Source organism: Chroicocephalus ridibundus, chromosome 1 (assembly GCF_963924245.1).
Source record: "Chroicocephalus ridibundus chromosome 1, bChrRid1.1, whole genome shotgun sequence".
Lineage (NCBI taxonomy): Eukaryota > Metazoa > Chordata > Aves > Charadriiformes > Laridae > Chroicocephalus > Chroicocephalus ridibundus.
Genome location: NC_086284.1, coordinates 116,421,002 through 116,435,096, shown reverse-complemented (window position 1 = coordinate 116,435,096; position 14,095 = coordinate 116,421,002). Strand labels below are relative to the sequence as shown.

General features: G+C 38.2%; 1 protein-coding gene across 4 annotated transcripts in view; it reads right to left on the bottom strand.

Moving 5' to 3' along the window:
- The window catches only part of CADM2 (cell adhesion molecule 2), a 673,883-nt gene that overhangs the window by 108,221 nt on the left and 551,567 nt on the right, over positions 1–14,095 (bottom strand). For all 4 annotated transcript variants that reach the window (XM_063347822.1, XM_063347840.1, XM_063347831.1 and 1 more), the window contains one exon: positions 13,317–13,487. In XM_063347822.1, the coding sequence (XP_063203892.1) occupies positions 13,317–13,487 (171 nt within the window). The remainder of the gene's footprint in view (positions 1–13,316; positions 13,488–14,095) is intronic.

The window sequence follows — 14,095 nt, the reverse complement described above, 5'->3', positions numbered from 1 at the left end:
AAAGGGAGGCACAGCAATTCAAACATGTTTGCCTGTTGTGAATAAAAATGTACACCTCTATACAATGTAATATAAAACAAATACCATAAAACCTCCAAAACAATGCCCTCCCATCTGATTAGTTTCCATGCAAGCAAATTATGAGGTGATTATTTCAAAACCAGGGCAAACACAATCCTTTTCTCCCTTCATGTTCTAAATAACTGAAAACAGCCCATTAACATCATTTGACCCTAGGCCTCCACTGGAACACTTTGATTCTGATACGTGTTTCTTTCAAGGTGAATCTCTCTCTGTAGTTTATGTTATGAATGTCTCTCCACCTGCTGTAAGAAGCTGAGTTTGTTGTAATGAAGTCTGTGATCCTTGTTGGACTTAGTGTTTGAGCGCAAATTATGCTAACTGTAATAGGAAAGACACTGATACAGGGTGGGAGGAAGTAAGTGCTCATAATACACCAGGATGTGCTACAAGTGTTATTCAAATCCCTCCTTCTAAAAACATTGACACTGACTTCTTATTTAATCTTTTAGGATGATGACTAGATCTTTTTAATTACCTTTTGTGACTAGAAGTCGTCTTCTGTACATAATGATTTTAAAAGCCTTAGAGTACTGCTAGTAAGAAAAGGCTTTGTTTAACAATGTAATACTGCGTTGGATCCAATAATAGGGAATATGTCATTGGATCCATTCAGGAAGAGACCGATGCTTGTGTGACAGAGCAATGCTTCCCGCTGTGATCAGTGAGCTTCCCATGAATGCCATGGGAAGGCTTTACCTTCATGGACTCTTAACAACACAAGGAACACGTCTTACTAACTTCTCGCCACTTCGGAAAATACTCGCTCGAGCTCCAGGCAGCCCACAGAACAAAATGAACAGGTCCTAGCTATGCTATAACATCCATGTCATGGCTGTCAGATCATTTGGTAGAGGCACTGAAAGGAGGTTTCTCTCTTTCTCTAGAGGAACTTTTGTTGGGATTCCTAGGAATAGCAGGCGGATTCTCATCTTCTCAGCAACCAGGTCGTGCGTTGTTGCAATGTATGAAATTCTGTTTTGGTTGGTTGGTGACGCTCTCTTCTTTTGCCATAACCTGCTGCATTATTTCTAGTGAGTCCCAAGAGCGATGGATCATAATATTACTATCCTCCACAGACGAAGAGGTAGGTTTCTCTCACTGAGGGTTACTGTTTCAAGCCGTCTGCGTAGCCAGCAATGGCTACTGCCCAGGAAATCTCACAAATTTTCCTTTGTCATTAAAAGGGATAGAAATGTATTAGCCCCCCACATTCCAGCTGTTGCCAAGTGATTGTTTCCAGACCACACTAAGTTCTGAAATAATCACATAACTGCATGCAGCAACATCTCCTGCCTGGATCTATAATACTCAGGTTCGCTCTGCCATTTTTAATTAATTTATTTACCTTGTTGTTTAACTTTTTGCTCACTTACCACCATTTCCTCTTTGTACTAGAGTCCAAATTAGCATGATTGATTCATTACAGCACACTTTTCTTCTTACAAGTTTAGCTAAATTATGAGCTACCAACAGCATGTCTTTACCTCATAGTTTTATTTTATGACCACAAACCTTCTGAATATTGAAAAGCTTACATAAATTTCTCTGATATTTTATTGTGGCAGTGAACAACAACAGTTCTGGTGCTATAATTTTAAAAAATGTTATAAAAATCTAACAGTCCAATAATAAAAGATTATTGCTACCTGGTAATAAATGACTGACAGATGATAAGATTTTTAAAGTATTTCCTGAGAGACTAATTCATTTATTTTCTACCTGGTTTTGTCTGCTTTTTCAAAAAGCACGTTTGTGAAATCTATTTATGTCACAGCCGCCTACATTTTTCATCATGCTTTTTCTCTCTTATTTCCTTGGAACCTTTCCATCGTTTCCAGATGCAAAGATAAAATAAACAGATACCTCTGAAAATGATGATGTATCTACTTTCCAGATTAATTAGCGTTGGAGTAAGCATAGGACAGTTTAATGTGTCTTTTTTTTTCCCGGGAACCATGAGAAGATCATAATTTTCATGTATGGATAGCAATTACAAAACTTCTTGAAAATTCTATATTCCTACACAATTTTATTCCTATTTCTAAAAAAACCTAAGTAATTAAGCTTAGAAAAAGAAGACTTTTAAAGTAAATTCCAAGGACAAACCACTCTAGCATGTACAAAAATAAACATCAAATTGGATATCCCAAATGAGATCTGAAAGAAGAGAGAGGAGTACTCTAATCAGCTCTGTGAAAGTGCTCACCATTTTTAATAGCTTTTACACTTACCAGCTGCATGCATCCTACAGCTGTGAATCAGCATTCCCCCAAATTGGGCTTCTTTTGTAAATGACAAGTAGCATGGCTTCTGCCTATGCCCTAGTGCTTTGAATAAGCACTCGCAAAGCAAGTCTGCATTGGTAAACTTCATCAAATTACCCTGGGAGATACAGTAAGTTTGATGCTCTGCTTCAGAATATAACGAATGACTTCTCGCCTAAACAGATGCGAGAAAAACTCAGTATGTTGTACCTGACAAATTATGTTATTAGTAGTATTTGTGAGCCAGACAATCTAGATCAAATGATTGTTTCATGGCAATGATATTTCATGTAAATAAATGTATTCAGCAATACTGTAAAATTAAGCTTTATAATACTTTTTTAAATCCTTAGCTTCGATAAAAGTGAATACCTGGTACCATATCCACATGGATATTCCTCTGTCTTCTTTTTAAAGTCTTTTAAAAACTACTTTACAGACAAGCAGGACCAGAAACAGCATATGGTCCCTTTGTTATCTGAGATTCTTTGATGACTATTATGTCATCTGTTATCTCGTCTCTTTTAATTTAGTTTAAAATGACGTCTGTTGAAGAAAAAAGTAATAACAGTTTGTACCAGAAGAGTGTGAAAACACTCTCCTGGATGCAAAACAACAAGCCTAATGCCAATGTAGGGAAAAGAAAGCTTGGTCAGTGAATATTCCCTACTGATACTTGTAAGTCCTGACTGCCGGAATTCAAGCACCGACTGGCAGGAAACCCTTTAAGTTACCAATTCTGTGAACACTGATAATCTGGTACTTTCTTAAAAATATTCATAGTACCGGTTTCAACATCTCAGCTGTCAGTCATACCATACTCCTTCATCACAATTGCTAAAAAGAAAGTAAGTAATTAAAATGTGATAGTACATAACGTGTGGCTTGGGATTTTGGGAAGGTGAAAGAGAAGATGGAGGTACACTTACAAAGCTCCACAGTTCCTCTCTGCTCCGTTTAAAATCTATTAAAACCTTACCTTCCCTTTGTCATATAATGTGTTCATTGATCGTTCTTACCTACGTTGTACTTGGTCTTAAAACTGGCAGAGATAAATGTGAGCATAGCATTGGATATATTGGTAGACGCTGCTGAATTAAGCGGCAGACCGAGTGGCACTGTCACCACAATTTTAAATGTGTGCAATTTGATGAAGACAGTTAGCACCAGTCGCACTGCCCGTGTAAATACAGCTATTCCCCTTCACATGTTATTGCAGAATGGGTCACTGGTTTCTTAGTTATCCATTAAGTCCCATACATGCATGAATGATACGGTAGAAATGATATTTTCTTTGGCAACTCAGTTTTGTTTTCTTCAGTGAACCCAAGCGATGAAGCCTAGTTTTACAACTTTTATCTTGTTCAATTATTTCTGTCATGCCACTTCTTCAGACTAAACAATCTCCATTTTGCCAGTCTCTGCAGATATGCAAACCTCTCTCTTCCATTTAACATCTCTGTTGCCTTACGCAGTGCACTCCCCGACTTATTTATATTTTATCTCATTTTTGCCATGTCAGCTAAGAGGAGTAAAGGAAAAAAGGAAAAGGAAAACACCCCTTCTACCTAAATCACATATGGTATCAAGAAATGCCTAACTCTGAGTCAGGGCATAACCTTTTAAAGTAATTTTATCTCCTGCATCCTCAGTTTCTTTTGCTTAAGGCCTTCAGTTTTCTCTTATATCTGATTTAAATCATCTCGAACATGGCTTGAGAACTGCAGCACATCCAAAACTGCTGAAGGAGTAAATAAGAGCTCCGGATGCTCAACATACCCAAATACCCCTTCAAGCCGTTCTCTGACGTTCGTATTAGATATTGGGCATTACAAAAGTTTAATCTATATAAAAATATCTAAGCAGTAGCACGGTGTCGTGAAAATTTGACTTGTTCCTTATAAACGTGTACCACACCCTCATTTAGGGCAAACCTCTATTCCTTGGGAAGTCCTACTAACAATATATAGTTTTGGAAATAAACAGCCCCCCGAACTGTTCTATCGGGAAGGCCTGGAACAGCTTTGTCCTGTCATATAGGTTGTCTGGCTGAAGGAGACCAGAATTGTAACCTGTAATTCAGACTCCTTCCAAGATGATCCCACTTGAAATAACACCAAGACCAGACTAGGAAAAAGTGAAAAAGATATTTGAAGCATATTTTCGAAGGCAGCATGGAACTTAATGGATCTTAGCCATGTACCTGAAAAATTCTTGTCCCAATTGGGACCTGATGTGGAACTTCTCAGATACTGGACTATCATTCAACCACTCAATCTTTATTGTCCTGTTACTGCTACGCAATATAAAGTAGTTATAACAAGTATATTTAAAAACTTGCTCTGTAGTTTTTCTGTAAATTCAACCTTCCACTACATATCTCTAACACAGATCATCTAATATATTCACATTATATCCATGTAGGCATTCATCTTATCAAATACAATGCAGAGTAATTATTTTTTTAATCACTTTTACAGTAAATGATTGTAACTTGGATTAGGAGCTTCAAAAATCAGCCAGTCAGTCAGCCTTGGGGATACTGCTGCTGGGCTGTCTGGAATAGATCATTATTTCTGGAACCTACCTCCTTATGTAGAGAAAGGTTTACCGTTACAGGAACTCAGCTGCACTGCTTTTTTTACGCCATTACACTGGTTTTCTGGTCTTTTCAGGCAGATGAACTAACTCATTCTCTGTCTTATGTCCACTTAAGAAAATCGTCCAGTGGCTTGACTGACTCACTGTGGGGATTTCTACTGATGACAACGGCATGTGGCCAGTCGTGACCAGATTAACTATGTGACCTCAACGGCCTACAGTGAGCTCTGTAAGGTTCTGTCCCCAGCCTCCCCTCCAGAGAGAAAACAGATTTTAGCCCACCGGTGCTCATTAATTCAGAAACGTCACCACAGTGACCGAAGCTAGCATCTCCACAGGGCAAAGTACTGTGCGGTTCAAACATTTATTTGGAACAGGTTCGGGGACGACCTCACTGTGCTCCATTTACCAGCGTAGCCATGCCTGCTGTCTTCTCAGTCCTTTTACCACAAGTTGGCTCTTTCCTAAGCCTAAAGGCTTATAGAATTATTTGATGTTTATTTTCTCAACATTCTACTTTTAACATTATTAAACGTTCCCTCCCAAACTTCCTTTGAAACCTTCTTGAGCCCTCTCTTAAGCACACGACAAGCAAATGGAATAACCTGACCACATCATATTTTAAAGTTTCTATGCAGAATAGACAAGCCACTCTGTGGATTTTCCTATAAAGATTTTAGAGAGAAATAAATTATATTAGATTATATTTCACTTGTAAACCATATTTGAACGTAAGCCTCCAGATGGGAAAGGTCAGGATTGTACATTAACCCTTTGAACTAGATATCCCCTTTGAAAGATGAAAGTTTGGCAGTAAATGGACCCACAAGTTTTTGAATTATTTTGCATTTAAATCGTGGATTTCTTATTTTCATCCATCATTAACCTAATTGATCTCATTTAAACATGCAAATTGTGGCACTGAACTTTCATGTTCACAGATATTCTTTACTGTTTACACTAACTATCCTTTATGTTTCATTTGTTTCAAGCATTCACTAATATGAAAAGCTTGAAGAAGATAATTTCACGTATTAACACAGTGCTTACACAATTATTGAGCTAAATAATTAAATAGAATAACTTCTTATTTACTTTTCATTCAATATGAAGAGGTGTACATGTACTGAAGCTGTATCTTTTAATTTGCATTCTCATTATTACTATTTTTAACTACATCTTACGTTGGTAAGGGAGACAGAATGAAAAGCTGGTCACCAAAGTATTGAAATGACATTGAGATATATTCATTGTCCATATTAACATTCACACTGTGATTCAGGGATCAACAACCCCGAAACAACTGTTTGGGTAAAACATCAGAAGAGTATCTCAGCACGGGTGAGTCTTGGGTGGAAACCTGAATGTGTATAAAGGGTAAACTTATCTCACAATATAACAGGGAGTCAACTGGAAGATCTTGCAATTCTCTCATTCTCAAGGTCACAGCAGTCCAGCAGAACATCTTCATTGAAAGAGGAAAGCAGGAACACCACTCAGTTGACCCCTAAAGGATGGGAGCATTGGCAGCAAGAAATGGTACCTCTCTGTCAGACTCAGGTAACCATTTAAGAAAACATCTAGCTTTTCCTCAAGCTTCTAAAGGATTTAAACAGCTGGCAGATTTTCACTGAAGTGAAGGAAACCCCTGCTTGCTTAGGCTTACAGAGATTGTCTATGATCAGAAGGAGAGGTTTTGTGAGAGACCAAGGTCCTTCTGCACATCACAAAGAAAACACAGCCCTCTTGCTTTTTAAGCAGGAACAAAATGTGGCTTTAATCAACACGACCATCTAAGTTGTGAGATGAAGGTCAGATAGAGAAATCCACTTGAAAAGCTGAGATCTAAGAACCTGAGGTCAAGCCCTCCTGTTCTGTAGAGATGGAGTACATCCTGAAAACAATATTGCTATAGCCAAGCCCAGGTGATCAAGACACTGGGTGGTATCTTACACTAACCAGCTACTACCCTCCATTAACTCAGGATGGGAACTATACTTCATTGTTAAGGATACATGTAAAAAAGGGGGACAGGCCAGCGTTGGAGCAAAACCCAGTACTCTGGTGTCTGAAGCAAAGAAATTGTTCTTACAGCACCCACAGTCCTGACAAATCGCTCAAAAAAAATAATAAAATTGTTCTGGGTTTCCCTCTGGTGGCCTATTATTCGTACCTGGCTTTGTCAGGTATGCCTAGAGGAAGGACTGATAAGAGATGACAGTCTGATAATGAGTTAGTGTCTTCCAAAAGGTTGGGTCTAGTTAGCTATATGATGATGACAGCAGACTGTTTCCTCAAAAGAAGACCACCTATCCTAAATTTGTCTCATTCCTAGAGCTGAGTCTAAGACCTCTGAAGAATAAAGCATTAAAGCCAACAAAAGCATTAGGAGTATATCTGTCTGGAACAACAACAAAAAAAATCTGTTTCCTTAAAGGGAAATTTTCTTTGCCATTTGTTATGAAAAATATGCAATAGGATGGGGCATGCCAGAGAATGTGCTGCTGCATCTGTGTCATCATGTTACTCTTGAAAGAAGGCTTAAGCTTGAGATACTGACTACCTTCCACAAGTTCCACAGGTCTCTGAGCTGTCACAGTTCCCAAACACTCAAATTATTCTAAGATAAAATGGTTATAGCAAGAGAGGAACTCGTGCTAATTTAGAATAGAGAACTGTAAAGCCCTGGATGTGCAACATCTGCCCCTTCTGCGCTACAAAAAGACAGCCACAAAAAGACTGGTTGAGATACTCATCCTGAACATCCAACTAAGATATTTAAAATGTAACTAATTCATTAGAATTAAACATTAAGATTTAAGGAAGATTTTTTTTTCTCTAAATACTGTTCTGATGTGCAACTGTAAGTGTTTTAGACCATAGACAAAGGGTCTAACAGCCATCTCTGCATGGCCCTTTTCTTGCCTTTTTTAAAATAATACCTTATTTCACATAGTATTATATGAATGAAATATAATATGTATTTCATCTTATATTTTCACATATTCACATATTGTTTTACATGCATACATACATATATATATTATATTTCATATATTTTCACTTATTTTTATTCAGAATGTATAACTGTAGAAACTGGTTCCAACAGAAACTTGAAACCACCCAGGTAAAGATATTGGGCTAAAGTCTCTTAGTGAGCATCAGGTAATGTAGCTCTTTGATAAAATTACTCTGCTTTACACCAGCAGAAATTCTAACCCCATCCTGTTGTCAGCGAAACCTCCATTTGTTAATACACCAGAAATCACAGTAGTACGCTGTTGTTAGCCACACACACACACAATTTTCTACATGGCTGCACAAGTGCGTCGCTGATTTGCTTATCTGTAGTCTGCTGCATTCAAGGCGTTTTGTTTACTTAATTCAAAATCAATAAGTTTATTTCCCGGACAATAGGCAACATTCTCTTGGAATAGCTGCCTAATTTTAAAGTCAAGTTCGGACGTTCATTGCAAAAGAACCTAGTAACAACCCACAAATGAAGAAAGAGCCTATTGCAGAAACATTGCTGGAATAGCCCGTAGAAGCAAGTTAGCTGATGGCTATAGACTTGTCAGACCGACAATTCACTGCACATCTGTGTCTGCCAATATAGAATTTACTCAAAATTGCCTCTCTAGACACTTCTTTACATAACACATATTTAGCTTATTAGTGCTGTCATTTGGGACTCTGGTCAGCTTTTGAGCAAAATTTGAGTCCGTTAGCACGGATCATATCACAGCTGCCATTTTAGAATCACGATGATTAGGTTTGAAGTTCAAATGATTTGATTTCCCTTTAAAGCTTCAAAAGCAGCCTCTGGGGCAGACTTACACAATTAATTTTTACTGAGGTCTGCTGGGTAATTTACTGTAGTCAGAGAATCTTCACTAAGGCAAGGTAATTACCACTGGGTAATTTTACGGCACTCTCTTCAGTAGGAAGCAACATGTTGGCTGGCTTCTGCTCAGATAAGACCTGGAGGAAAGTGAAGATGCTGGGAAACAACACATGTCTGAAACATTGGGAAGGATGAGCGGAATTCACTTCCCAGATGCGGACCTCAAGTTGTACTTGCCCTCAAAATGTCTTTACAGGAGTGTGCGTGAGGACTTACAGTATACAATCCTGCAAATATTGTACCGTGAAGCTTTCAAAACTGAAGTTCTGCACCTGTGATTCTTTAATACGGGAACCAAGAATGCATTCTTTCTTTAGTTTGAACGCAGAAGTAAACAATGAAACAAAATATCCCTCTGAGATTTGTATTTATCACTTACAAGAAGCACTTCCTAATAATCAGTGGCAGCTAGGCTGACAAGCAAACTTCAGAGTGCAGCCACAGGGGATACAAGTCTATTTTAGGTTTACTGTTGACAGTAAGGGTCAGAGGAAAAATAAACTCAGCACGCAGTGTCATGCTACCACAAACCTCTGCTGGCCAAGCAGAAACTAAATTATGGCCAAACCTTTCATCACAACAGAAAGACTTGGGCAATTGGGCTGCCCTGCAGTGCACAGAGCATGATGTACAGACGAACAGGATTAAGCGCAAGTGACACATAACATAAATTAGTGATAAATACAGCTCAAAAGATTGGAGGAGCTAATTATGCCACAGTCTGGAGTGGGGTACGGTATGCTTACCCCAACAGCATCCCTGTTATTTTAATATTTGAAGTCTGCAAAATTAATCTGGAAAGCCCTGTGAAAATCAGGACCGATCATGGTCTCCTTCAAGATATCCTTCTTTTGGTCAAGCTATAAATAATATAGGTAATCTCTACTTCTGGACCTAACCATTAAAAAAAGAGAAAAGAGCAGCAGGAGGCCTCGGACATTACTTCTATTACATACACATTTATGCACTAAAAGACAATAAAAACTTTTTTTATCTTAAAAGTTTAATCCTCAGCTTCATTTCATGTACTGTAACACTACTGGGGAAAGCTGTTTTGATTGCTTTATCACACTAATAAAAGCTAAGATTTGTGTAAGGGGAAGAAGAGGGAATAAAGTATATTCCATATCGATATCACTGCTGATGGCATTACTGGCTTTCGTTTTGTTAAGTTTACTTCCTGTTAAAGCTGATGATAAAAGCAGCTGTGTGGACTCATAAGCACCTCTATCTACATCTCTCCATGGACTCATTACAAATATCTGTTTCATATAGTCTCATCGTCTAGGACAGATTTAATTTTATTCTATCTTTCACTAGGCATAAATAAAACCTGTCATTCCAACAATTGTGTTGCTTTCCTTTTTCTCTACCTATCATCCACTGGATGCAAACACAATCTTGCAATTCCTACTGTTCTGTTGTTTTCCTTTGCTTTTTTTTTGTTTTGATGAATCCAAAAATGTTTTGGCCATTGTCAGGGGACAGTTGCTTGAAACAAGGCAGACTTTTTTTACTTTCAAGCAGAATTATACAGGACAGAAAAGGTTAAACAACTTATTATTGCCTTTTTTTCCTAACCTGTGATGACACACTGATAATTCGTAAGGAACTTCCACGTACTACAGATAAAATTCTTCAGATTTTAGGAAGGTGTTTAAAAACCAAGTGCAGTTCTAGTGGGTGATGCCCAATCATTGTGCATCCATTCTCTCCCAAACTAATGCTCGTTCATGCTGTTCTGTTTGACCATTTTAAGGTACTTGCTTATCATTCTCTGCTCATCCGAAATACCCCTGGGACATTCAGAACAAGTGCCCTGTGGACCAATGGCACACTACTTGGTTGTGATTTCGGAGCCTACAGGACGTCAGATTAACAAATTCTCCTCACTTTTTTCACGGGGTCCCATAATTCATCCGTTTTGTCAGCACTATTTTTGAACTGCTGTCAGGTGGCATTGAGGATATATTGGGTCAGCTCACATTGGGTGCTGTGAGCATGCCTCTCATTAATACAAATAGGATGTTTCTTATATGTTTGAAGTCTTATAGATTGATGGAAAAAAGTCAGCAGCTTCCAGTGACTGCAGTAATACCCATGATGATGGTGAGCAATACCAGGGGAAAAAAAAATCAAGGGGCCCAGTTCCAGTGCGATGTACTCCATTCTGAGTCTTTGGGCTTGCTCTAGTAAATCATCCTTCTCCTCTTTTTCCTTCAAGGCTCTCTGCTGAACCACATCAATATTTCCCTGAATCTCCTTCTCTTTTTACAAAGTTTCCTTTAGAAAATTGCCCAATATAAGACTTCTCAGTGTGTTGATCATGAAAATGTAGGTGGTAAAGGAAAGGACAATAATGGCCTGTTCTTAGTCTCCTTGTCACCAGTAATAAAATACTGTTTTCTCCATGTTTTTAAATGGTATTTCCATCCCCCTTCTAAACTTGAGCTTCTTTTGGCAGATTTCTCACTTATCTTTCCATGTATAATGACTTGACACTAGTGCTGGAGAGTATTAAATTGAGGTGGAAAATTAATGGAGCAAGCAGGAATGACAGAGAATAATTACTTATGCATTGTGGCTTTTGATAAGTTGGAGGGGGCAGTAACATAAAGCACATTAGTAACTGTAAACACTCGGTGCAGTCTGTCCTTGTTAGAGAACTTCAGTGAACCCGCAGAGAAGAGAGAAGGCTCTTGTTCAAAACATGAAGCAACAGGCATAGAGGAAGGTGCACCCCACTGCTATTTAGCAAGGCAGTGTCTTGCTGCCTAGCGCGCAAATGGGAAGGTAACAACAAATATTCAAGAAGCATTATATACGGGAAGCCACAGAAAGGCTTCTTTGCCTTATGATCTTACGATGCCCACGCAAACCAGCACCCTACCGTTACCTTGAATCACGTTACATTGCAGCCACTGTGACTCAGGTCAAAACTCCTGTAGCTCTCCTATTTCTGTATCTACTGTTCCATTCAATTTGGTTCATCTCCCGTAGTGCCACCATCTTGAGCAGGCACTGAAGGAAGAGCAAGCAGTTTGGAAGTGAAGGCATGGGCCAGCTCAGTGGCTGATGGTTGTGGGATTTAGAATTCAAGGAAATAAAGCTGTTAAGGATTCATGTCACTAGTACAGATGCCATTTGAACATGTGAGGGGAGCCAGGTGTTTAATAGCTGTTTGGTGAAGAAAGGCTTTGAGCTCCCTCAGTAAAATGATGGGTAGAATGTTTCAGAAAACAGTTACTTTCAGTACATATTACTTGTGGATGCCAATCCACATCCTCCTAATTTTCAGTCTTTTTTGCAGATGGCATTTTTAGCAACGCTGTCAGCTTCTATGCATGGAGTGCTTTTGCCATTACTGCATTTTACATGTGCTACAAGTCTTAAATGCTTATAGAAATATCCCTGTTCAGAAACAAGTTATGTATGTCAGCAGTCCTTGACATGGTATTTAGGGAGCTAGCTGCAGTTACTGGAAGCTTGTCTGCTTTATGGACAAGCTTCTCTGCTTTATAACAGGTTGATCGCACCTACCTTAGAAACAGATTCATGAAAGGTCTCTCTCCTTCACCTGGTCTGACAATATTTTGCAGATGCCTGTTTTTGCTAGCTGGCAATCAAAAGTACAGGTGTTCTGCAGAAATCCAAATAGCTGTACCCTGAAGAATGGTGGGTATAATGCAAGCGAATATGAAAATGTCATCTGATGGTGAAAAGGTGTTCTCCTGAGTGTCTCACAGTTTATAAGTGTACAAAACCTGACTCAACCGACAACATGACTTCAGAGTAGGGCGCACAGATACATAGGGAGGTTCATTCAACTTTGAAACAAGGCACTGTGGAAAACAACAAGTTCCCAGGAATGCTATATGAAAAAAATAAGCCAATATATAGAGATACAAAACAACTGAAGTTTGGATTATCTAGAGTAACATCCTGTACAGACAAGGCCTAAAGATAAATTCTGATGGGCTTTTCCTCCTGGTCTAGTGTTATTAACAGCATTACAAAGAATTTCATTAGCAGGATTCAAAGTTACTGAGGCAGTCTGCTTCAAACTCTGCTTCTTCATACCCTTGTTTCAAGTTTCTAGATACTTTCAAGGAAAATTGTGAACTACTATGACCTTGATTTTGAAGTACTCCTCCACATTGCTACAATGATAAACCAAAAAGACAGATGCATCTCCTCTCTACCACTTCTCAGAGTAAACCAGGAACTTTGTCCCATAGTGTTTCCGCTGGTAAAGCTCTCATTAAACTTTTTAGGTTACTCTTGTAAAAAAAAACCAACCAAACAAACCAAAAACTCCAACCAACCAAATACAAACCACAGAAGTTAAAAGGAAGATGTTACCCATTCACACAATACCAAATATTTTTATAATTTCCCCACAATAAGGACTCTGTAACAAAACAAAACTATACAAGCAAGCATATATAACTTGTATTACTTACAGTGTATTTCTAGAACCTGCATTGCTATCTGAGGTGTAGAGTTTAGGGACTCATGATCTACTCTGCAACTTACAACTGCACCGTCATCATTGCGATCTGCTAGGAAATCCAGCGTGCTGCTGACTGTGAATGTTTTACGATTTGCATCTTCTTCTTTTAAATATTTAACATCTGAAAGAAAAAATAAACAAAAAAAAATTCTCTCCAATATTTCTAGGAAAAGTAGTCAAGCGTTAGACAGCTAAATTATCTACCGCACTTGTTGAAAAAACACGTCTTTCACACCTGTATTGATCTCTTTAGAACAAAAGTAATTAGACTGTAGTTATTCCTCAATTTTCTCCAATTGTCAGAACTGAAGATATATATTTAAAAAGAAAATTTTAAAATCGGTTACACGATACTGCACCCAAACAGAAATTCCTTTCACCGTTATCTCTTATATGTTTAGGCCCAAATTTGACAGAAACTTTCTCTGCAGTTCATTAGAAAAAATGTGGTCTTCTCCCACCCTTACTTTCCTTAAGTATTCACACTGTCAATAAATATTAAATTTTCTAAGTCCATGCTTATAATCTTCCATGGAAATGCAATACATGGATATTACTGAAGCCATGGGAAATAAGGGTTGCATGCATGTAGGCACATCAATCCTGCGTTTATTTTATTCATTGCTTATTCTATTCTTTGTCTAGAATTATGCTGATTTATGAATTAAATTAAACCAAAGTACAGATATCAATGGTGATGAGCAACTGTAAATGGAGCATGTCATGGTA